The sequence below is a fragment of the Heterodontus francisci genome, chromosome 36 (genome assembly GCF_036365525.1).
Source record: "Heterodontus francisci isolate sHetFra1 chromosome 36, sHetFra1.hap1, whole genome shotgun sequence".
In the NCBI taxonomy this organism is placed as follows: Eukaryota; Metazoa; Chordata; class Chondrichthyes; order Heterodontiformes; family Heterodontidae; genus Heterodontus; species Heterodontus francisci.
The window spans coordinates 2,405,163-2,431,688 of record NC_090406.1 but is presented as its reverse complement, the minus strand read 5'-3'; the positions used below and the strand labels follow the sequence as shown (position 1 = coordinate 2,431,688).

At 43.8% G+C, this 26,526-nt stretch overlaps 1 protein-coding gene across 4 annotated transcripts in view; it reads right to left on the bottom strand.

Annotated features, from left to right (window-relative positions):
- Positions 1–26,526, bottom strand: part of upf1 (UPF1 RNA helicase and ATPase) — a 99,816-nt gene that overhangs the window by 18,695 nt on the left and 54,595 nt on the right. For all 4 annotated transcript variants that reach the window (XM_068015957.1, XM_068015958.1, XM_068015959.1 and 1 more), the window contains exons 10-14: positions 21,682–21,841; positions 15,809–15,927; positions 11,614–11,778; positions 3,423–3,537; positions 2,880–3,023 (exon numbers count right to left, since the gene is read on the bottom strand). In XM_068015957.1, the coding sequence (XP_067872058.1) occupies positions 2,880–3,023; positions 3,423–3,537; positions 11,614–11,778; positions 15,809–15,927; positions 21,682–21,841 (703 nt within the window). The remainder of the gene's footprint in view (positions 1–2,879; positions 3,024–3,422; positions 3,538–11,613; positions 11,779–15,808; positions 15,928–21,681; positions 21,842–26,526) is intronic.

Here is a 26,526-nt window from a genome sequence, read left to right as displayed (position 1 = left end):
AGTCATCTTACCTGGTTTGTTTTAGGAAAGGCTGGTATGCCTAAACTGTGACAGAAGTGCATTCCCTCAGTATGAGGCTGAACCATACTCAGGGACAAGGTGGCAATTGAGAAAATTTGGCTCTTTGGGATTAGTAACCATCAATAAATCACTAGAGAAAAAGTACTAGGAAAACTAATGGGACTAAAGGCTGACAAGTGCCCTGGACTTGATAGTCTGCATCCTAGGGTCCTAAAAGAAGAAATGGCTGCAGAGATGCTGGATGCATTGGTTGTGATCTTCCAAAATTCCCTAGATTCTGGAAAGGTCCCAGCGGATTTGAAAACCACAAATGTAACACCTCTATTCAAGAAAGGAGGGAGACAGAAAGCAGGAAACAGTTCACCTAACATCTGTCATTGGGAAAATGTTAGAATCCATTATTAAAGCAGTAGCAGGACATTTAGAAAATTACACTGCAATCAGGTAGAGTCAACATGGTTTTATGAAAGTGAAATCATGTTTGACAAATGTATTAAGAGTTCTTTGACATGTAACAAGCAGGGTGGATAAAGGGAAACCAGTAGATGTAGTATTTGGATTTGATAAGGTGCACAAGATAAGAGCTCACGGTGTTGGGAGTAACACATGGATAGAAACTGGCTAACAGAAAACAGAGTGGGGTAAATGAGTTATTTTCAGGTTGGCAAACTGTAACCAGTGAAGTGCCACAGAAGATCAGAGCTGGGGCCTTAACTATTTATGATCTATATTAATGACTGGGATGAAGGGACAGAATGTATTGTAGCCAAATTTACAGACAATACAAAGATAGATCATAGTCATTTATGGCACAGGAGGCTATTCAGCCCATCAAGTCTATGCCAGCTCTCTGCAGAGCTATGCAGTCAGTCCCACTCCTTGATTTGATCCCCATAGTCCTGCGAGTGTTTCTCTCTCTCACACACAGGTGACCATCCGACTTCCTCTTGAAGTCATCGATTGTTTCTGCTTCCACCACCCTTGTGGGCAGCGAGTTCCAGGTCATTACCATCCGCTGCATAAAAAAAACGTCCTCATATTCCTCTTGCATCTTTTGCCCAAAGCTTTTAATCTGTGTCCCCTAGTCCTTGTACCATTTGTTAATGGGAACAGTTTTTCCTAGTCTAAGTTATCTAAGCCTGTCATAATCTTGTCCACGGCTATTAAATCGCCCCTCAATCTCCTTTGCTCTAAGGAGAACAATCCCAGCTTTTCCAACCTAATCTTGTAACTAAAGTCCTCCATCCCTGGAACCATTCTAGTAAATCTTCTCTGCACCCTCTCAAGGACCCTCACATCCTTCCTATAGAGTGTGACCAGAACTGGATGTAATACTCCAGCTGGGGCCTAATGAGAGCTTTATAATGGTCCAGCATAACTTCCCTGCTTTTGTATTCATGGCCTCCATTTATGAAGCCCAAGATCCCATATTCTTTACTAACCACTCTTTCAGTATATCCTAACACCTTCAAAGATCTATGCACATGCACCCTCAGGTCCCTCTGTTCCTGCACACACTTTAGAACTGCGCCATTAAGGAAAGCAAGTTGTGAGGAGGACACAGTCTTCAAAGAGATATAAATAGATTGGGTGAGTGGCAAAAATATGGCAGATGGAGTATGATGTGGGAAAAAGTGAGGTTGTCCACTTTGAGGGAAGAATAGAAAAGCAGAATATTTACATGGAGACTGCAAAATGCTGCTGTACAGAGGGGCCTGGGTGTCCTCGTAATCATAAAAAGTTAGCATACAGATACAGCAAGTAATTAAGGCGGTAAATGGAATGCTGCAAAGGAGATGGAGTATAAAATTAGGGCAGTCTTGCTACAGCTGTACAGGGCATTGGTGAGATTGCACCTAGAGTACTGTGCACAGTTTTGGTCTCCTTACTTGAGGGGGGATTCACTTGGCTGATTGCTGAAAGGAGGGGTTGTCTTATGCGGAAAGGTTGTGCAGGTTGGGCCTATACTCATTGAAGTTTGCAAGAATGAGAGGTGATCTTATTGAAACATATAAGGTTCTGAGGGGGGGCTTGATGGGGATGTTTCCTTTGTGGGGGAATCTAGAACTAGGAAGCACAGTTTTAAAATAAAGGGTCTCCTATTTAAGACGTAGATGAGGAGGAATTTCTTCTCAGAGGGTCATTAATCTTTGGAATTCTCTTCCACAGACAGCAGTGGAGGCTGCTCATTGAATATATGAAAATCTCCCTCCCTCCGCTGACAATAGGGATCTCGCGTGGGTTTTCTCCGGGTGCTCCGGTTTCCTCCCACAAGCCAAAAGACTTGCAGGTTGATAGGTAAATTGGCCATTATAAATTCTCACTAGTGTAGGTAGGTGGTAGGGAAATATAGGGACAGGTGGGGATGTTTGGTAGGAATATGGGATTAGTGTAGGATTAGTATAAATGGGTGGTTGATGTTCGGCACAGACTCGGTGGGCCGAAGGGCCTGTTTCAGTGCTGTATCTCTAATCTAATCTAATCAATAAAATGGGCAGTCTCAGCCCAGCACCAAGTGGCACAAATCAAATGCAAACTCACCATAAGTCCATCCAGATTCTTACAGGTTTAACCAGATTATTCCCAAGCCAGTTTACACAGCAAAATCTGATGGATAAGTTGACACATCTTTTGGGAAATCAACTTGCTGCTGTGCTGTATAGCCAGATCTGTCATGTTCACCTACACAAGCTCTTCACTGTAATATGCCAATGAATCAGAACATCTGATTGTGGACCTAATAATGCATAAACTTCACTATGTAAACTCAGCCCTTGTCGTCACAATATGAAACCCAGTGCATGTCCAGTCCTGGCACCAGCACCATGAACTTGTGCAGCAAACTACACACAACATACCTGCTTTGCTCCCAAGACCACGGGGACCATACATTCAGGCTCTGTGGCCTGTGTGCTCTCATCAATCAGAATGGAACGGAACTGCATCTTAGCCAGGCGTGGGTCACCAGCTCCTACGCAGGTACAGCAAATAACGTCGGCATTCTGAAAAACACCACAGTCCGGTAGATTTAGGAGGCAAAAACGGAGACCAGAAACCCTTCAAGTAGCAGGTAGCATTACTGCAGCAAATAAAAATACAATTCCTCTAGACCTCGCCAAAGATACAGACAACCTCTCATGTCCATCAAACCCCAACCCATTGGGCACGCAGCTCCTGGCCCTGCTCCCAGACACCTGATTCCACCAGCCCCAAGCCCCAGGACTCCTTATCTACCCGATCCTGGAACATCCTGTGCTACTCCACCCTCCTCCCAAAACACCAACATTCAGCACTGCGAACAGGAGTTTTGTAGCGAATACCGAACACGTGCGCTCTGGAAGCTACAGAGCACTCGATTTAATGAAACAGAAGTCAGAAAGAGATTGCGACGGGTTTCTTACCATTAGTAGCTCCCGCTCTGCTGTCCTTTTAAGTGCACGGTAGCGTTTCTCATCTGCAGACGACAACTCGCCAGTCTCATCCTTCAACTGCTGCAGTTTCTGTAATTCAGGCATGCTGGGGAGCAGAGCAAACATATTACAGAGTAAACTCCACTTATCAAAGATCACACACAGAGACCAGAGGTATGAGCTACTCGCTTGGCTGCATCATTGTGCCCAATTTCATTACTATCTAAGCAGCACTGTATGCCGATGGGTGCGTCCAACATATTTTGCTACTGCAGTTAATGGTAGCCCTCATCAAGAAGCTGATAACAACCCAGCTAGACTTAATCACACTCATCCTTCTATGCTGCTGAGTCCAGCCAACAGAAGCCTCAAGTGTACTGGGGTGATAAAGGATCACCCATACTCGGGAACAACTTTTGCTGATTTAATCTGTGCTGCGTGCGAAACATAAAAGGGTCAGTGAGTTTAGAGTAAGAAGCTGAGTCACCCGGACCAAGAATGACCCAGGTTTGATTCTGAGTTTGAACGGAGTTAAAAATTTAGACGATTGCTATCCAGTGGAGGGGTGGTGGCTTGGGCGAGGGCAGGGTTGAGCTTCGATGTTATGTGGTCAAATACTCAAGGCTAAATGAATGGGTGCACTCCCAGCGTGGAGTCTACACCTTCACAGATGCAGTAGAAACAGATAATAGCATTTCATAAAGTGGACACAAATCCACCAATTATGATCTTCCTTTGGTTACAGTCCACTGTATCATCTTTGACTTCGAGATTACCATAGGATCTTGCACAGCAGTATTAGGCATTTACACTTTTTATAATGGTGGACAATTCCACAGCCAACTATCAAGAATAATTAGCATGCATCAGTAGGTTATTAATTGGTGAATGAATCTGATCAGGGTAGGCCCATCACAAAGAGCTTGATAAACACCAGATGTTGTCTACAGTATAAATGTGTAAGAGTGACAGAGTCTGCTGTCCATTGTGTGTAAAGCAAGCAGGGAGTGCTGCATTGTGACAGAGGAGCTCTCCCAGTGTCCCGGCCAACCATCACCAAAAAAAACATTAATTGGTCATTCATCTCAATGCTTTTGGTGGGAACACAAGAAATAGGAGGAGGAGTAGACCATACGGCCCATCGAGCCTGCTCTGCCATTCAATACAATCATGGTGGATCTTAGGCTTCAACTTCACTTTCCCACCTGCCATATCCATTGATTCCGAGACACCAAAAATCTATCTATCACAGCCTTAAACGTATTCAATGATGGAGCCTCCACAATGCTCTGGGGTTGAGAATTCCAAAGATTCACAACCCTTTGAATGAAGTAATTTCTCCTTATCTCAGTCCCAAATGATCGGCTCCATATCCTGAGACGGTGCCCAGTGTTTTAGATTCCCCAACCAGCAGGAACAATCTTTGTGTCTACCCTACCCAACCCTTTCAGAATATTGTATATCTCAATTAGATCACCTCTCATTCTTCTAAACTCCAGAGAATATAGACCCAATTTACTCAGTTGCTCATCATAGCTCAACCCCCTTATCCCAGGAACCAATCGAGTGAATCTTCGCTGCACTGCCTCCAATTCAAGTATATCCTTTCGTAAATGTGGAGACCAAAGCTGCACAAAGTACTCCAGATGTGGTCTTACCAAAATCCTGTGCAACTGTAGCAAGACTTCTTTATTCCTGTACTCCAATCCCCTTGCAATAAAGGCCAACATGCCATTTTTCTTCCTAACTGCTTGCTGTACCTGCATACTAACTTTCTGCGTTCCTTGTACAAGCACACCCAAGTCTCTGAACAAGTTACACACATTTAAAAAATTCTGCTTTTCTATTCTTACAACCAAAGTGAATAACTTCACACTTCCCTACAAAGGGCGGCACAGTGGCGCAGTGGTTAGCACTGCAGCCTCACAGCTGCAGGGACCCGGGTTCGATTCTGGGTACTGCCTGTGTGGAGTTTGCAAGTTCTCCCTGTGTCTGCGTGGGTTTTCTCCGGGTGCTCCGGTTTCCTCCCACAAGCCAAAAGACTTGCAGGTTGGTAGGTAAATTGTCCATTATAAATTGTCACTAGTATAGGTAGGTGGTAGGGAAATATAGAGACAGGTGGGGATGTTTGGTAGGAATATGGGATTAGTGTAGGATTAGTATAAATGGGTGGTTGATGGTCGGCACAGACTCGGTGGGCCGAAGGGCCTGTTTCAATGCTGTATCTCTAATCTAATTACTCCATCTGCCATCTTGTTTCCCACTCACTTAACCTGTCCATCTCTATGCAGAGTCGATGTCTTCCCCACAGCTTACTTTTTCACCTACCTTTGTACCATCAGCAAACTTATACTCTCTATTTCTTCATCTGTCATTGATACAGATTGTAAATAGCTGAAGCCCCAGCACTAATCCTTGCAGCACTCCACTATTCACTGCCTGCCAACTTGAAAATGCCCTGGTTATGTCCAGTCTTTGCTTCTGTCCATTAACCAGTCCTCTATTCATGCTAATATATTATCCACAACTCCATGAGCCCTTATCTTGCTTAAAAACCTGGTGTGGCACTTTATCAAATGCCTTACTGGTTCCTCTTTATCTACCCTGCAAGTTACATCCTCAAAAAACTCTAAAAATTTGTCAAACAGGATTTCCCTTCAGTAAAACCATGTAGACTTGTTCTAATCATACTGTACTTTTCTATGTATATTAAGACTTCCTTAATAATAGATTCTAGCATTTTCCCAATAACTAATGTTAGGTTAACTGGTCTGTAATTCACTGCTTTCTCTCTCCTCCTTTCTTGAAAAACGGTGTAACATTTGCCAACGTCCAATCTGATGGGACCGTTCCCAAATCTAAGGAATTTTGGAAAATCATAGCTAGCGCATCAACTATCTCTGCAGCTATCTCTTTTAGAACCCTAGGGTGTAGGCCATCAGGTCTCGGGAATGTCAGATTTTAGTCCCTTAAGTTTCTCCAATACTTTTTCTCTGATATTAATTTCCTCACTCATTTTAGCCCCTAGGTCTTCTATTGTGAAGACATTCACAAAATATTTGTTCAATGCCTTTGCCATTTCCTCATTTCCCATGATAATTTCTCCTGTCTCTGCTTCTAAGAGACCAATATTTACTTTAGCTACTCGCTTTGTTTTTAATATACATATTAAAGCTCTTATAATCTTTTTATATCACTGGCTAGTTCACTCTCATATTCTATTTTTTCTTTTATCAACTCCTTGGAGGCCCTTTGCTGGTTTCTAAAACACTCCCAATCCTGACTTGCTACTTCTTTGCAACATTATAAGCCTCTTTTAATCTAATACTATCTTTGGGGCCACTGCTGTTTGTCATTTTTATAAATGACCTGGATGAGGGTGTAGAAGGGTGGGTTAGTAAATTTGCGGATGACACTAAGGTCGGTGGAGTTGTGGATAGTGCCGAAGGATGTTGTAGGGTACAGAGGGACATAGATAGGCTGCAGAGCTGGGCTGAGAGATGGCAAATGGAGTTTAATGCGGAAAAGTGTAAGGTGATTCACTTTGGAAGGAGTAACAGGAATGCAGAGTACTGGGCTAATGGGAAGATTCTTGGTAGTGTAGATGAACAGAGAGATCTTGCTACCCAGGTTAATAGGGCTGTTAAGAAGGCATATGGTGTGTTAGCTTTTATTAGTAGGGGGATCGAGTTTCAGAGCCACGAGGTCATGCTGCAGCTGTACAAAACTCTGGTGAAACCGCACCTGGAGTATTGCGTGCAGTTCTGGTCACCGCATTATAGGAAGGATTTGGAAGCTTTAGAAAGGGTGCAGAGGAGATTTACTAGGATGTTGCCTGGTATGGAGGGAAGGTCTTACGAGGAAAGGCTGAGGGACTTGAGGTTGTTTTTGTTGGAGAGAAGGAGGAGGAGAGGTGACTTAATAGAGACATATAAGATAATCAGAGGGTTAGATAGGGTGGATAGTGAGAGTCTTTTTCCTCGGATGGTGATGGCAAACACGAGGGGACATAGCTTTAAGTTGAGGCGTGATAGATATAGGACAGATGTTAGAGGTAGTTTCTTTACTCAGAGTAGTAGGGGCGTGGAACGCCCTGCCTGCAACAGTAGTAGACTCGCCAACTCTAAGGGCATTTAAGTGGTCATTGGATAGACATATGGATGAAAATGGAATAGTGTAGGTCAGATGGTTTCACAGGTCGGCGCAACATCGAGGGCCGAAGGGCCTGTACTGCGCTGTAATGTTCTAATTTCTAATTAACTTCCTGAGTGAGCAAGTGATAGATCTTTCTTCCTGAGTTTTTGTTTCTCAATGAAATGCACCTTTTAGCCTCTTTATCTTAACCAGTCCTCCCCTTATAGCTATGTAATTGGCTTTAAATTGAAGATTCTTGTTTGTAATTGGAGTACATCACTTTCAAACTTAACATGGAATTCAATGGTATTATGATCACCATTTCCCAGTGGACCTTTAACTAGAACATTACTAACCAACTCTGCTTCATTACACAATACTAGATCTAAGATAACTTTATCACTAGTCGGTTCCACAATATATTGCTCCAAGAAACTGTCCCAAAAACATTCTACAAACTCATCTTTTGGACCACTCTTGCCAATTTCATTGTCCCAGTCTATATGAAGATTAAAGTACCCAACAATTATGGCTTTGCCTTTGTTACAAGCTGCAATAATTTGTTTAATGCTCTGTCCAACGGTATAACTACTGTTAAGGGGCCTATAAACAACTCGCCATCCTTTATCAAGGCTACCCCTTCTCCTTTGACATTTTGTCTGCCTTTCTGAATTATTGCGTACCCTGGAATATTTATTTCTCAACCATTATCGCCTTGTAACCATGTCTCTGTAATGGCAATTACATCTACATCATTTACCTCTATTTGTATCACTAGTTCATCTATCTTATTGCAGATGCTTCATGCATTCAGATAAAGAACCTTTAATTTCATTTTTTTTAAAACTTCTATTCCCTGCAATTACCTTATTCGCTGACGTACTATTTTTGTTAAACTCTGTCCCATTCTGCTAGCCTTTACTCACAGCGCTATATTGTTCTGATACCTTGAGCTTTCTCTTTGGATTTCTAAATCTCCCTTCACCCAAACCCTTCTCCTCCTCCCCAACCCCCCCCCCCCCCCCACTAGTTCATGACCTCTAGCCTTATCGGTTGGTGCACTCTTAAGTTAAAGAGCTGAACTCAAGAGGTGAGGTGAGAGTGACTACCCTTGACACCAAGGCAGCATTTGACCAAGTATGGCATCAAGGAGCCTGAGCAAAACTGAGGTCAATGGGAATCGGGGGGGGGGGGGGGGGGGGGGGGATAAATTCTCCCCTGGCTGGAGTCATACCTCGAGCAAAGAAAGATGGTTGTGGTTGTTGGAGGTCAATCATCTGAGCTCCAAGACTGCAGGAGTTCCTCAGGATAGTGTCCGAGGCCCAACCATCTTCAGCTGTTTCATCAATGACCTTCCTTCAATCATAACGTCAGAAGTGGGGATGCTTGCTGATGATTGCACAATGTTCAGCACCATTCGTCACTCCTCAGATACTGAAGCAGTCAGTGTAGAAATGCAGCAAGATCTGGACAATATCCAGGCTTGGGCTGATAAGTGGCAAGTCACATTTGTGCCACACAAGTGCCAGGCAATGACCATCTCCAACAAGAGAGAATCTAACCATCTCCCCTTGACATTCAATGGCATTACCATCGCTGAATCCCCCACTATCAACATCCTAGGGGCTACCATTGACCAGAAACTAAACTGGAGTAGCCATATAAATACTGTGGCTACAAGAGCAAGTCAGAAGCTAGGAATCCTGAGGCAGGTAACTCACCTCCTGACTCCACAAAACCTGTCCACCATCTACAAGGCACAAGTCAGGAGTGTGATGGAATACTCTCCACTTGCCTGGATGGGTGCAGCTCCAACAACACTCAAGAAGTTTGACACCATCCAGGACAAAGCAGCCCGCTTGAGTGGCACCCCATCCACAAACATTCACTCCCTCCACCACTGACGCACAGTAGCAGCAGTGTGTACCATCTACAAGATGCACTGCAGCAACGCACCAAGGCTCCTTATACAGCACCTTCCAAACCCACGACCTCTACCAACCAGAAGGACAAGAGCAGCAAATGCATGGGAACACCACCGCCTGCAAATTCCCCTCCAAGTCACACACCATCCTGACTTGGAACTATATCGCCATTCCTTCACTGTCGTTGGGTCAAAATCCTGGAACTCCCTTCCTAACAGCACTGTGGGTGTACCTACCCCACATGGACTGCAGCGGTTCAAGAAGGCAGCTCACCACCACCTTCTCAAGGGCAATTACGGATGGGCAATAAATGCTGGCCTGGCCAGCGACACCTACATCCCATGAATGAATAAAAAAAAGTTTGTATGCTCTGTCCCTTCCTGCCACACTCTTATCGTTACCGTTATTGCTATCTTGCTCTCTTGCCTCCTTCGCTCTCTTTAAATTATCACATCATCTCTCTCTCGATCCCTCACCCCCACTATTCAGTTTAAAGCCCGCCCTACCGCCATGTGAGCCGCATGGATGATAGCAGGATCCCCAAAGACACATTGTACAGCGAACCCGTCACTGGTACCAGACCCACCGGCCGTCCATGTCTCCGCTTTAAAGACGTCTGCAAACGCGACATGAAGTCCTGTGACATTGATCACAAGTCGTGGGAGTCAGTTGCCAGCGTTCGCCAGAGCTGGCGGGCAGCCATAAAGACGGGGCTAAAGTGTGGCGAGTCGAAGAGACTTAGCAGTTGGCAGGAAAAAAGACAGAAGCGCAAGGAGAGAGCCAACTGTGTAACAGCCCCGACAAACAAATTTCTCTGCAGCACCTGTGGAAGAGCCTGTCACTCTAGAATTGGCCTTTATAGCCACTCCAGGCGCTGCTTCACAAACCACTGACCACCTCCAGGCGCTTATCCATTGTCTCTTGAGATAAGGAGGCCAAAGAAGACGACCGCCCTAGTTATATGACTCGGCAGAACACTGGTCCCAGCAAGGTTCAGGTAAAGACCGTCCCAATGGTACAGCTCTCATTTTCCCCAGTACTGGTTCCAATGTCCCATGAATCAAAACCCATTTCTCCCACACCAATCTTTGAACCACACATTTAACTCTAATTTTACATACCCTATGCCAATTTGCTTGTGGCTTAGTTAATAGTCCTGAGATTATTACCTTTGAGGTTCTGCTTTTCAAATTTAGCACCTAGCTGCTCATACTCCCTATGCAGAACCTCTTTCCTAGTCCCATCTATGTCATTAGTACACACATGGACCACGACAACTGGATCCTCCCCCTCCCACTACAAATTCCTCCCCAGCCCTAAGCAGATATCCCAAACCTTGGCACCGGTCAGGCAACACAGCCGTCTGGACTCTCGCTCTCGGCTGCAGAGAATGGTGTCTATCCCCCGACTAGACTATCTCTTACTACCACTACATTCCTATTTACTCCCTCCGCTTGAATGGTTTCCTGTATTACGGTGCCCTGGTCAGTTTGCTCATCCACCCTGTAACCCTTGCTCTCATCCATACAAGCTGAAAGGATCTCAAACTTATTGGACAATTGCAAGGGCTGAGGCTCCTCCACTTCTGCCTTCTCGATCCCCTTACCTGCCTTACTCATAGTCACAGGCTCCCGTCCCTGACCAAATCAGAAGACCCTATCCTATGGGGTGTGACTGCCTTCTGGAACAAAGTGTCCAGGTAACTTACCCCCTCCCTCATGCATCGCAGTGTCTGTAGCTCGGTCTCCAGCTCATCTACTCTGAGCCAAAGTTCTTTGAGCCATAGACATTTACTGCAGATGTGGTTGCTGTGGATCTCATTGGTTATTACTCATGACTGCAGCTGCAACACAACACCTGGTCTACCACCCTAATTGTGTTTTAACTTTGGACTTTGCTGAATGTAAGGTGATGGTTACCTCTGCCTAAACACATCAACATATTTCATTATTTTTGAAGCACTGAGGGCATGAAAGGTGGACTCCAGAAACAATCAACTATTGTCTGACCAGGGCACCCTAACTCCACAAGATCACAATTCAGTTCAAAGCAAACATCGTCTACAGATGCTAGCTTTTGTGTTGTTCGTGAGAAAGAGCAACCAGGCCTTAGTTGCTTCTTACCTGTCCATGTTACGGATCTGGTTGTGTAGAGCCAGGAAGGAGACTGGTGAATCGATGGCCTCACGACTCTTGGCACATAGCCGCACCACCTTCAGGCCTGTGTGATGGATCTTCTCGGTCAACTGGTCCACTGCAATGTTACTTGGAGCACACACCAGGACAGGGCTAGAAGTGCAGAAAAGCACATTAGAACCCAGCAGCACCAGCTCACCCAACAGCACAATAATTTATTTCATGGCTATTTTGAAGTGGAGCCCAGAATGATTTTGTACAACCAGGGTGTCCCTGACAGACAGTGAATCTGCATTTTACTGGCAAACCAGGTTTAATGCAAGAATACAAGTATTTTAAATATTTAATATTTTAATTTAATACTTAATTTTAGTCCCTTCCTAACCGCACTGTTTGTGTACCTACACGTTAAGGACTGCAGCGGTTCAAGGCGGCAGCTCACCACCACATACTCAAGGGCAATTTGGGATGGGCAATAAATGCTGGCCTAACCAGCAACACCCACATCCCCCAGACAAATAAAGAAAATTTCTAGGAATAGGAAATGGCTATTAGTTTCAAGACAACCACCCCTTTTTAACCAATATAAACCCACCTCAATATATCTCAAGGCTGTTAAGAAATTCAGACCTTCACACCGATTAAATGAAACCATGGACTAGTTCACATAAACCAACAGTTTCCTCAATGTGCCTTTTAAAATGGACTCCCATGAAAGCATTAAATTCTTTTGTGGTCAATTGAGCACAGTGAGAGTTGTCCTTTATTGGACAAAGTTACGACTGTAAGACTTTAATAAACCGATACACTGGCAGTAGAGATATACACATTAACCTGGAAATATTAATCTTAATAATCAGATTCATGATTAGAAGAACTCATTAGGTTAATTACAGCGGTGCAAACACAGGACCTCACCACAACTACAAACATAACGAGGAAGCTAACATTGCTCCCTTGGGTATCAGCTTTATCACTCTATCAGTGGCAACCATACATTCAGCTATCTGAGCCCCAAGTTCTGAAATTCCCCCCCTAAACCTCTCCACCCCTTTCTCCTCCTTTAAGACACTCCTTAAAACCTAGCAGTTTGACAAAGTTTTTGGTCACCTGTCCAAATATCTTATGTCGCTCAGTGATAAATTTTGTTTGATAATGCTCCTGTGCAATGCCTTGGGATGTCTCACTACATTAAAAGCTATTTTTATTGCTGTTGGAATGTAAAATGACATTTAAAACATTATAAATGTTAAAAGGGTGAAATCTTCTATTGTCAATGTTTGTGATTTTAGGTCCTGAATGCCCAAATTGTGGAAATCTCAAACACCGTTCCAGAAAGTCTGCATTTGGGTTGTTAAGTAGGCAGTATTCTCTTGAGCAACTTGGAGTTTCACTGGCGACACCAGGAAACTCAATTATAGCATTCCACTCCTATAGCAACTTTTCCAACATTTATTAAGCAGAACAATGCTTGTGGGGTAGAGTTGAGCAGATAATTAACCCTGAGCAAAATGCCACTGCAAAGTCTATCCTTTGTTTAATAAAATGTAAACACTTACTGGGACAGTGTGAAAGTTGAGGGAGGTAATGGAGGGGTAGAGATGTCGTCAGCCTACTTATGGAAGCTGAGTCTATGACTACGGATTATGCAACATGTGGAAAAAGAAGCGGAGGGTGCCAGAGGCAGAACCTCAGGGGTTTCCAGCAACATGAAGATGAGCCATTGCTGAGATGCATGGACCGAAAATAAAAGTACTGAATTGGGGGAAGACCGATTTCAATATGATAAAACAGGATCTGGCCAAAGTGGACTGGGAGCAGCTACCTGTAGGAAAGTCTACAGCAGACCAGTGGGAATCATTCAAAGAGGAAATATTGAGTGTTCAGGGCCAGCATGTTCCCGTAAAGGTGAAGGGTAGGACCAACAAGTCCAGAGAACCCTGGATGTCAAAAGATATATAGAGGATTGGATAAGCGGGAAAAAAAGAGGCTTATGGCAGGTTCAGAGCACTGAAAACAGCGGAGGCCCTAGACGAGTATAGAAAGTGTGGGGGGCTGGGGGGTACTTAAAGTAATTAGGACAGCGAAGAGAGGGCATAAAAAAAACACTGGCAGGCAAGATACAGGAAAATCCTAAGGCGTTTTATAAGTATATTAAGGGCAAGAGGATAACTAGGGAAAGAATAGGGCCCGTTAGGGACCAAAGTGGCAATGTGTGTGTGGAGTTGGAGGACATAGGTGAGGTTTTAAATGATTACTTTTAATCTGTGTTCACTATAGAGAAGGACGATGTAGGTGTAGAGATCAGGGAGGGGGATTGTGATATACTTGAACATATTAGCATTGAAAGGGAAGACATATTAGCGGGCTTCAAAGTGGATAAATCCCCAGGCCCAGATGAGATGTATCCCGGGCTGTTATGTGCAGCAAGGGAGGAGATTGCAGGGGCTCTGACACAAATTTTGAAATCCTCTCTGGCCACAGGTGAGGTACCAGAGGACTGGAGGACAGCGAATGTGGTACCATTATTCAAGAAGGGTAGCAGGGATAAACCAGGTAATTACAGGCCAGTGAGTCTAACATCAGTGGTTGGGAAACTACTGGAAAAAGATTCTGAGGGACAGGATTAATCTCCACTTGGAGAGGCAGGGATTAATCAGGGATAGTTAGCATGGCTTTGTCAGGGTGAGATTTTTTGAGGAGGTGACTAGGTGTGTAGAGGAGGGTAAAGCAGTTGATGTGGTCTACATGGACTTCAGTAAGGCTTTTGATAAGGTCCCGCATGGGAGATTGGTTAAAAAGGTAAGAGCCCATGGGATCCAGGGTAAGTTGGCAAATTGGATCCAAAATTGGCTTCGTGGCAGGAGGCAGAGGGTGAAGGTCGAGGGTTGTTTCTGCGATTGGAAGCCTGTGACCAGTGGTGTACCACAAGGATCGGTGCTGAGACCTTTGCTGTTTGTAGTGTACATTAATGATTTAGACAAGAATATAGGAGGTATGATCATTAAGTTTGCAGATGACACGAAAATTGGTGGTGTCATAAATAGGGAGGAGGAAAGCCTTAGATTACAGGACCATATAGATGGGTTGGTAAGATGGGCGGAGCAATGGCAAATGGAATTTAATCCTGAGAGGTGTGAGGTGATGCATCTTGGGAGGACTAACAAGGCAAAGGAATATACAATGGATGGTAGGACCCTCGGAAGTACAGAGGGTCAGAGGGATCTTGGTGTACTTGTCCATAGATCACTGAAGGCAGCAGCACAGGTAGATAAAGTGGTTAGGAAGGCATATGGGATACTCGCCTTTATTAGCCGAGGCATTGAATAGAAGAGCAGGGAGGTTATGATGGAGCTGTATAAAATGCAAGATAGGCCACAGCTGGAGTACTGTGTACAGTTCTGGTCGCCACACTATAGGAAGGATGTGATTGCACTGGAGAGGGTGCAGAGGAGATTCACCAGGATGTTGCCTGGGCTGGAGCATTTCAGCTATGAAGAGAGACTGAAAAGGCGAGGGTTGTTTTCCTTAGAGCAGAGAAGTGTGAGGGGGGGGGGACCTGATTGAGGTTTACAAAATTATGAGGGGCATAAATAGGGTAGATAGGAAGAAACATTTTCCCTTAGCCGAGGGGTCAATAACCAATGGGGCATAGATTTAAGGCAGGAGGTTTAGAGGGGATTTGAGGAAAAATGTTTTCACCCAGAGGGTGGCTGGAATCTGGAACACACTGCCTGAAGGGGTGGTACAGGCAGGAACCCTAACACTTTAGTATTTAGATGAGCACTTGAAACGCCATAGCATACAAGGCTACGGGCCATGTGCTAGAAAATGGGATTAGAATAGATAGGTGCTTGATGGCCGGCAGGGACACAATGTTCTGTTTCTGTGCTGTATAACTGTATGACTCTGACATTTGGATAGCTAAGTCTGGAAAAATATAAGCATAGCTGACAGAGTTGGACAATGAGAGGGAATGGTGGAGAATGAATGCTCCATCAAATGCCATTCAGAAGTCGAGAAGGACAAGGAGAGATGAGAGAGGGGAAGCTTCTGCGACTTAGGCCATCTCTAAGCCATGTTGAGGACAGAAATTAGATTGGAACTGCACCAAAATGAGTGCACATTTATGAAATTACAGCTGTACCATGTTTCCCTCTGTGTGAGTGGAGGTGCTGCTTACCCATTGCCCTGTCTGGCCAGGTGATATACTATAGTAGCAGAGGTGACAGTTTTTCCAGTGCCTGGAGGGCCTTGGATCAGACTGAGAGGACGCTGCAGAACCGTCTTCACAGCATAAACCTTTTGGAAAGATTAAAACAGGATCTTATCAATCACAGATGATAATCTTACAAGAGTCACTGCACCAGTGTACCTCACTGCATTGTAACTAATAATTATACTTCCACTTTCAGTACTTGATTGTGTTGACAGAAGTAGGTCCTTCAAAACTGCTGCAACCCAGTTTGTCAGCAGTGTCTAGATTGCACCAAATAGTTTTGCATCTACCAAGTGTTTCACATTTCACTGAGCTGTATAATCTCAGCTGCAGGAGCAGTGTTTACATACCATTAAATGTGCTAAAGATATTCTGATGTAAACAGTGCATCGAATTAAACACTCACATACACTATAGCTAGAAATGTGTTGCAGTACAAAGTGACTCATTCATAGCAAGAGCTGTAAAGCTCTTTGCAGTGGAGTTTCACTGGTTAGATTCTAGTACACAGAACAATTAATAGATTAAAGCCTGCAATGCGAATTAGACTGGAAAACTATTGTATTCACGCTGCCCCATCAGCAAAATATTCAGACCATACAACTAGCAGATTGATGAACAGGTCAGATCATTTGCTGCACAGCTGTTTCAATGCTGATAGATGCATATCAATGCACAGTTTAAAATAACTTACCTTTTATGGCAGCAGCTTTTTCGGAAGCAGAGATAGTGCGAGTGAGTTATCAGCTGGGAAGGTCAGTTTCAGCTTTAAGTAAATTACCTTTTGTTTCGGCGGACCAGGGGACTGCTGGGTAAGTAAAAAACCTATATATTTGGGCAGTGGCTGAACCCGAGACACTACACATGTAGTGTCTCCCACCCGCCCTCCTCCTCTAACCAAAAAAAAAGGACTCTGGTGTGTTGATAAGGTAAGCTTTTTTATTTCTTCTGTATCGTGTGATTGGTTAAAAATTTACTTTCTTTTTTGATTTATCTATTAATTAGTTATTTGAAAAAGACCATAGCAGAGAAGTATCAAAGTATTTAACTCATAAATTTATATAAAGTAATAAAGTAATTAACTAAGTAGAGATGGCTGGGCAGGTGATGTGCTGTAGCTGTATGATGTGGGAGCTGGCTGACCCCATTGTGAACGGCAGGGACCACATCTGCAGCAAGTGTTGGTTGCTGGAAGAACTCCGGCTGAGAGTTGATGATCTGGAATCTGAGCTTCAAACACTGCGGCACATCCGGGAGGGGGAGTGTTACCTGGATGTTTTGTTTCAGGAGGCAGTCACACCTTGTAGATTAAGTAATTCAAATTCAGTTAGTGATCAGGGACAACAGGGTGTGATTGCAAGTGAGGCAGGTAGGGGGATCCTGAGTTCAGGAGTGGAGGAGCCTCAGCCTTTGACCTTATCCAACAGGTACGAGATACTTGCTCCCTGTGTGGATGAGGAAAAGGGCTGCGGGGAGGATGAGCCAACTGACCAGGGCACCATGGTGCAGAAGGCCATTCAAGAGGGGGGAGCAAAAAGACAAGTGGTAGTTACAGGGGATTCTATAATTAGGGGGATAGATAGTATCCTTTGCAAGCTGGATCAGGAGTCCCGCATGGTGTGCTGCCTGCCCGGTGCCAGGGTGCAGGACATCTCTGACTGGCTTGAAAGGATATTGGAGCGGGAGGGGGAGGATCCAGTTGTTGTGGTCCACGTTGGGACTAACAACATAGGCAAGGCTAGGATGGAGGACCTATTTGGGGATTATAAAGCACTAGGAACAAAATTAAGGAACAGGTCCTCGAGGGTCATAATCTCCGGATTACTGCCCGAGCCACGTGCAAATTGGCTTAGGGATAAGAATATTAGGGAAGTAAACACGTGGCTAAGGGAGTGGTGTGGGAAAGAGGGGTTCCATTTCATGGGGCATTGGCATCAGTTTTGGAACCGGGGGGGGATCTGTACCGATGGGACGGTCTCCACCTGAACCGATCTGGAACCAGTGTTCTAGCGAAACGGATAAATAGGGTGGTCTCTAGGACTTTAAACTAGTGAGTCGGGGGGAAGGGAAAGGGAAAACGACAGGGAGTATGATGGTAAATAAAAAGGTAAGCAGCAGGTTAACATGTGTGCAGGAGGGTTTAAGTTCAAGGCAGACTATGAAAGAAGCAGAAAGGAAGGATAACTCAGGAGTTATTATTAGAGATGTTGGAAATCATGAGGGTAAGAAAGCTAGCATAAAGGCACTTTACCTGAATGCTCGTAGCATTCGTAACAAGGTTGATGAGTTAACGGCACAAATCATCGCGAGTTAATATGATTTGGTAGCCATTACAGAGACATGGTTACAGGTTGGCCACGACTGGGAGTTAAATATCCAGGGGTACCAGACTATTCGGAAGGACAGACAGGAAGGTAAGGGAGGTGGTGTAGCTCTGATATTCAAGGACGACATCAGGGCGGTGCTGAGAGATGATATAGGTTCTATGGAGAATGAGGTTGAATCCATTTGGGTGGAAATTAGAAACTCTAAGAAGAAAAAGTCATTGATAGGCGAAGTCTATAGGCCACCAAATAATATCACATTGGGGCAGGCAATAAACAAAGAAATAACTAATGCCTGTAAAAATGGTACGGCAATTATCATGGGGGATTTTAATCTACATGTAGATTGGTCGAACCAGCTCAGTCAGGGTAGCCTTGAGGAGGAGTTCGTTGAGTGTATCCGTGATAGTTTTCTTGAACAGTATGTAATGGAACCGACGAGGGAGCAAGCCATCCTAGATCTAGTCCTGTGTAATGAGACAGGAATAATTAATGACCTCATAGTTAGGGATCCTCTTGGAAGGAGTGATCACAGTATGGTTGAATTTAGAATACAGATGGAGAGTGTGAAGATAAAATCCAATACCAGGGTCCTGCACTTGAACAAGGGGGACTACAATAGAATGAGGAAGGACTTGGCTAAAGTAGACTGGAAACGAAAAGATTTTATGGTGGGACAGTTGACGAGCAGTGGAGGACTTTCAAAGCAATTTTTCAAAGTGCTCAGCAAAAGTATATTCCAGTGAAAAGGAAGGACTGGAAGAAAAGGGGTAATCTGCCATGGGTGTCTAAGGAAATAAGGGAGGCTATCAAATTGAAAGAGAAGGCATACAAAGTGGCCAAAAACAGCATGAAACTAGAAGATTGGGAAAACTTTAAAGGTCAACAGAAAGCCACAAAAAGAGCTATGAAGAAAAGTAAGATAGAACATGAGAAAAAACTAGCACAGAATATAAAGACAGATAGCAAAAGTTTCTATAAATATATAAAACGAAAAAGAGTGGCTAAAGTAAACGTTGGTCCTTTAGAGGATGAGAAGGGGAATTTAGTTATGGGATATGATGAAATGGCCGAGGCATTGAACAGGTATTTTGTATCGGTCTTCACAGTGGAGGACATTAATAACATGCCAGTAATTGACAAAGAGACGAACGTAGTTGAGGACCTGGAAACAATCATTATTACGGAAGAGGTAGTGTTGGGCAAGCTAATGGAGCTAAGGATTGATAAGTCTCCTGGCCCTGATGGAATGCATCCCAGGGTACTAAAAGAGATGGCGGGAGAAATAGCAGGTGCACTAGCGGTAATTTTCCAAAATTCGCTAGACTCTGGGGTAGTCCCAGCAGATTGGAAAACAGCAGATGTGACACCACTGTTTAAAAAGGGAGGTAGACAAAAGATGGGGAATTATAGACCGGTTAGCTTAACCTCTGTAGTGGGGAAGATGCTTGAGTCTATTATCAAGGAAGAAATAGCAGGACATCTCGACAGAAATTGTCCCGTTGGGCAGACGCAGCATGGGTTCATGAAGGGCAGGTCATGCTTGACAAATCTTTTGGAATTCTATGATGACATTACGAGCAGGGTGGACAATGGGGACCCAGTGGATGTGGTGTACCTAGATTTCCAAAAGGCCTTCGACAAGGTGCCGCACAAGAGGCTGCTGCATAAGATAAGGATGCATGGCGTTAGGGGTAAAGTATTAGCATGGATAGAGGATTGGTTGACTAACAGGAAGCAGAGAGTGGGGATAAATGAGTGCTATTCTGGCAATCAGTCACTAGTGGTGTGCCTCAGGGATCGGTGTTGGGACCGCAATAATTTACAATTTATATAGATGATTTGGAGTTGGGGACCACGTGTAGGGTGTCAAAGTTTGCAGATGACACTAAGATGAGTGGCAGAGCAAAGTGTGCAGATGACTGTGAAACTTTGCAGAGGAACATAGATACATTGAGTGAGTGGGCAAAGGTCTGGCAGATGGAATACAATATTAATAAATGTGAAGTCATTCATTTCAGTAGGAGTAACAGTAAAAAGGATTATTACTTGAATGGTAAAAAGTTGCAGCATGCTGCTATGCAGAGGGACCTGGGTGTCCTTGTGCACGAATCACAGAAGGTTGATCTGCAGGTACAGCAAGTAATTAGGAAGGCAAATGGAATTTTGTCCTTCATTGCTAAAGGGATTGAGTTTAAAAGCAGAGAGGTTATGTTGCAGCTGTATAAGGTACTGGTGAGGCCGCACCTGGAGTACTGTGTGCAGGTTTGGTCTCCCTACTTGAGAAAGGATGTACTTGCACTGGAGAGGGTGCAGAGGAGGTTCACTAGGTTGATTCTGGAGTTGAGGGGGTTGGCTTATGAGAGGCTGAGTAGATTGGGATTATATTCATTGGAATTCAGAAGAATGAGGGGGGATCCTATAGAAACATATAAAATTATGAAGGGAATAGATAAGATACAAGTAGAGAGGATGTTTCCACTGGCAGGTGAAGCTAGGACAAGAGGGCATAGCCTCAAGATTAGAGGGAGCAGATTTAGGACTGAATTAAGAAGGAACTTCTTCACCCAGAGGGTTGTTAATCTATGGAATTCCTTGCCCAGTGAAGTAGCTGACGCTTCTTCAGTAAACGTTTTTAAAGCTAAGGTAGATATCTTTTTGAACAATAAAGGAATTAAGGGATACGGTGAGAGCGTGGGTAAGTGGATCTGAGTCCACGGAAAGATCAGCCATGATCTTATTGAATGGCGGAGCAGGCTCGAGGGGCCAGACGGCCTACTCCTGCTCCGAGTTCTTATGATCACAGACTGATCAGAGGCAATGAGGAACCATTTACTGCAGTGTTGTTGATTACAACAAGCTTCCTACTGGTGGCAACACTGAAGTAAATAAGATGGCATTGCTGCTTGCAGAGGCGAAAAGGGCCCAAATGAAGCTGGGGCACTGGACCTTAGAGGTTGCAACTTCATCACAGGGAGCATATGCTGCCACATTGTGGCGACTGGTGGCTGAATGGTTTAAAGTGTGCACAGACTAAATGTAGCTTCTCATAGTTGCCTCAGTGTCTATCCCTGTCCCAATTCCGGCCGAGACAACAGGCAACAAATCAGGATGTGGTAAAATTTGCTCCCTTCCTTGTTTTAGGATCGGTTTTGCATATAAAGGAGGTTTATCACAGCTATCGAGAAACTCCAGAATATAGCAGAACTGGCAAATCATTATAGGAGAGTGATAAAAGTATATACTCAAGGGTAACAAGGTCATAGATTTGTTTTATCTACAGGTCAGACACAGTGAGCAGCCAGGCTCTTCTGCCTCTTCTCTATCCCTGGCTATGGATTAGCTTTATGGTATAGTCTCCAGCAAATCCAATTGAGAGTTAGCAGGTTGAATTTGATGAAGGTACTGAGCTGATACTGACACAGGATGTATACTTCAGAAATAAGCCTACTTTGATGAAAAGTCACTAACAAGTCAGACATTAAACACAATAAGTCATTCAAAACTGTCCACCTGAGAGTGATTGAGGTCAGGCAAACCATGGGCTGTGAAGCGTTTAGGCAGCTGGCATTTAATAATCACGTCCTCCACCTCGTGGCCAAGCAGTTTGTGGTAAATGTAGCCGGAGACAGAGGTCTCATCCACAGCGAAGGTTTTCAGTGCACTCTGCATTCTGTAAGGGACAAAAAATAGGGATCAGCTTGTTAACCTACCACGGTGGGTCACAACAGGCAGTCATGGCAATCCTGTGACAAATTGTTGGCCAAGTCTCAGACTCCATCATGGTTGTCTGCACTGAGTGTTCCCATCCGCTTCTAATAATCATGACCGGACAGTGATGCACCAAAATCAAGCATTTGTTGATGTCCAATTGGTTTTGTCAGTCCCTCATTGTGTACGTGAAATTCAAACTAGGAAAAGATCCCCCAATGGCACCACAGGTCTATCAAGTGAGTGGCTTAGCCCTAGGCCAGTCTGTACTGAACTAGCTGATCTTGGCCTGCACAGCAGTAGGGCTGCTGAAATTGGCCTTAGTGTCTGGGTTAGAGACAATAAACAGCCAGGATTTCTGCTCCTGGACAGGACTCTAATCAGACACTAAGATTGGCTTTTATTGCTGTCAGGTAGTAATGACAAACAAACTACCAGATGGGGAAAAGACCATTGTTCATACCACATCTGAAGGGTTAAAAATGTTTAATATCTTAATTGCCTGACTGTTAAGTGTCTGTCTGATTCAAAGAAATAATGGATATACAATGGAGCAGCAATCAGGTTCCTGGTTCACAAGTGAATCAATGGGAGCTCCATAAGTCTCCATGCAATGCTTCAAAGATCTTCCAAGTCAAAAGCTACAGAAAATGATTTTCAAAAAGTACTATACTTCTAGCTTCTTGCTGTTTTCTACTTCCGTGTAATTATCTAATTTGCAAAAATTCTGACTATTAGTTTTAGCCTGAAAGTAATGTTCTGAGATATTTCCCATCTTTCAAAAGGGAAAGGGTGAGTGGAGGTCACCCACTTAGTCTCTAGTGTCTACCACCACTGAATTACATTTACATTTTCAATAAATTTTGAATTTCTTCAGGGAAAAGAACATACAACAAAAATTGCCAAATATAAATTTGACCTGAGGAGGGAGGAGAAGAGGAGGGAATACTAGTGAAGGAATGTTCCATTTATACCACAGATGAATTGCTCAGGTGATACAAATAATAACCTGACAGCAAGCACCTGATAGGCAGGCTATAGTCCAGGAAGAATAGCAAAATATAGATCAGAAATGGCTAACAGGTACTGCTTTAATTCTGTTGTATGGAAAAGTTTAAAACGATTTGCTACGGATACTCTTTCCTCATCTATGGCTGCAATAAACAGACAGGACATGTGATTGGCAGCTGTGGTAACAGGTTCTTGCACCGCAATATCACAGTGACTTTTAATCCTTACTTCCTGGGTTGTTGGGCAGAGTTCACTTTTTTGATCAGTTTCAAGTCTATTTCATACTCGTTACATTTGTGCAAAATGTCACTGACATTATATTCAATATCTGCTATCTATAGCACCTCAATCCTTGAATCACTCATCTTTTATTTTTGAAATTAGTGAACTAGATCTCTACATAAAAAGGAAATATTTGCACGACTATTGGGAAAGAGGAAAGTTGGAATAATTCATAGCTCAGAGAGCTGGTACGAGCACAGTAGGCCAAATGGCCTCCTTCGATGCTGTAAGAGTCTCTGTTGATTCTTTCCGAGTAAGATACTGCAATTTCAACAGGGAACCTTCATAGAATCATAGAAAGTTTAAAGCACATTAAGAGGCCACTTGGCCCATTGTGTCTGTGCCGCCCAAAAAACGATCCACCAATTCTAATCCCACCTTCCAGCATTTGGTCCATAGCCTTGCAGCTTACGGCACTTGAGGTGCATATCCAGACTCCTTATGGATGAGTTGAGAGTCTCGGTCTCAACTACCCTTTCAGGCAGTGAGTTCCAACCTCTGGGTGAAAAAGTTTTTCATCTCCCCTCTAATTGTTCTACCAATCACTTCAAATTCATGCCCCCTCATCACTGACCTCTCTGCTAAGGTGAATAGACCCTTCACCTCCACTCTATCCAGGCCCCTCAAAACTTTGCACATTTCAATCACATCTCCCCTCAGCCTTCTCTGTTCCAAGGAGAACTCCAGCCTTTCCGATCTTTCCTCATAGCTGCATTTTTCCAGTCCTGGCAACATCCTCGTAAATCTCCTCTGTACCCTTTCTATGTGCAATTATATCCTTTCTGTAATGAGGTGACCAGAACAGCACACAGTACTCAAGTTGTGGCCTAACCAATGAGTTATACAGTTCCAGCATAACCTCCCTGCCCTTGTAGTCTATACCTCGGCTAATAAAGGAAAGGATTCCATATGCCTTCTTAACCACCTTATCGACCTGTTCTGCTACCTTAAGGTATCGGTGGACATTCATTCCAAGGTCTCTTACTTCCTCTACACTTCCCAGTATTTTCCCATTAATCATGTATTCCTTTGCCTTGTTTGACCTCCCCAAATGCATCACCTCACACTTCTCCGGGTTGAATTCCATTTGCCACTTTTCTGCCCATCTGACCAGACCATCAATATCTTCCTGCAGCCTACAGCTATCCTCCTCGCTATCTACCACACGGCCAATCTTTTGTCGTTCGCAAACTTCTTGATCACGTCCCCTACATTTACATCCAAATCATTAATACACAGTACAAAAAGCAGGCGACCCAGTTACTCAGCCTTGTGGAGCGCCACTGGGAACAGCCCTCCAGTCACTAAAACAGCCGTCAACAATTACCCTTAGTTTCCTGCCACTGAGCTAATTTTGTATCCACCTTGCTGCATTTCCCTGGATCCCATGGGATTTTTTTTTTTTTTTAAACCAGTCTGCCATGTGAGACCTTGTCAAAAGCCTTGCTAAAATCAACTGCACTCCCCTCATCTATCTTCCTTGTTACTTCTTCAAAAAATTCAATCAAGTTGGTCAAACAAGAGCTTCCCTCAACAAATCCATGCTGACTATCCTTGATTTACCTGTGCCTTTCTAAGTTTATCTTGTTGCTCAGGATAGATTCCAATAATTTGCCCACTACGGAGGTTAGACTGACTGGCCTGTAATTATTCAGTCTATCCTTCGCACCCTTTTTAAACAAAGGTACAGCATTAGCAATTCTCCAATCCTCCAACACCAAACCTGTATCCAGTGAGGACTGGAAAATGATGATCAGACTCTCTGCTATTTCCTCTCTTGCTTCTTTTAACAGCCTAGGATACATTTCATCTGGCTTTCAACGATGCTAATCCCATTAATACTTCCTCTCTCCCTCTGTTTATCACATCCAACACTTCACACTCTTCCTCCTTAACTACAATACCTGCATCGTTCCCTGCCTTTGTGAAGACAGACGGAAAGTATTCATTAAGAACCATACCAATATCTAACTCCTTCTTGAACACATTCAATGTTTTGGCCTCAACTGCTTTCTGTGGTAGCAAATTCCACAGGCTCACCACTCTCTGGGTGAAGAAATTTCTCCTCATCTCAGTCCTGAAAGGTTTACCCCGTATCCTTAGGCTATGACCCCTGGTTCTGGACTCCCCCACCATGGGGAACATCTTTCCTGCATCTACCCTGTCAAGTCCTGTTAGAATTTTATAGGTTTCTATGAGATCCCCCCTCACTCTTCTGAACTCCAGCGAATACAATCCTAACCGACTCCATCTCTCCTCATACGTCAGTCCCGCCATCTCAGGAATCAGTCTGGTAAACCTTCACTGCACTCCCTTTATAGCAAGAACATCCTTCCTCAGATAAGAAGACCAAAACACAATATTCCAGGTATGGCCTCACCAAGGCCCTGTATAATTGCTGTAAGACATCCCTGCTCCTGTACTCGAATCCTGTCACTATGAAGGCCAAGGTACCAGTTGCCTTTTTTGCCCCACACACATTAACTGAAAAATAAAGATTTTCTCTGTAGAACTCTTTTACATAACAGAAGAAATATTCTGGCCAAATACTTGTTAATTCTTGGAGAAAAAAAAAGATATGGAAGAATGTCAGTTGTCCCTTTTGGTCTGGAGTCCAGATATATGGAGACGGATCACGGGGATCTTTTCTGCAGCAGTTCATTCTGGAAATGTCGAGAAGTAGTCTGGTAGGCTTTCTAGGAGAATTGTGGCAGCAGGGTTTCAGTTATCCCACTCTGGATTCACAGGTTTTTCAAAGAGGTATAGAAAGAGGAGCTGACACACTGGATTTGTCCAGGTCTCTGAGAGGTGCAGGAAAGATGAGCTGGGTGTTTCTCCAACTGATTTCAAACATAGTCCACACCTCAACCAGAAAGTCAAAACAATATCCCAAAAGCAACCTCCCGACCATCATAAATCGTGATGTCACTTCTCTGTAAACATATCCAAGTCACCAAGGTTTCTCTTGTTTATTGAACTTGAGGCATGTGACAGCCAGTAAAGGCTTGTTTTCAAATAGGACCTGTGACCCTTGGAAAAAAAAAAATCCTTGGAGTCTTTTCAGTTTTCCCAAATATATCAATGTCCATAACTCTAAAATATTCAAAAAATGGAAGCACTTTCACAACACTTTTTATATTTCTAGCTATCTTTTTCTCGTACTCTAATTTTTCCCTCCTTATTAATCTTAAGTGGTTGCATTCTTACAACTGGAAGTCACTTCCCAGTGGATATTTGTGTCTGTAACACTTTAATTTCACTTTTTAAAAACAGCTGAACCTCTTTCTATAAACCAAACATGCTGAGCACTTGTTTCCTACGATATTCTACCAACCAGTTAACCTCACGGAGGGC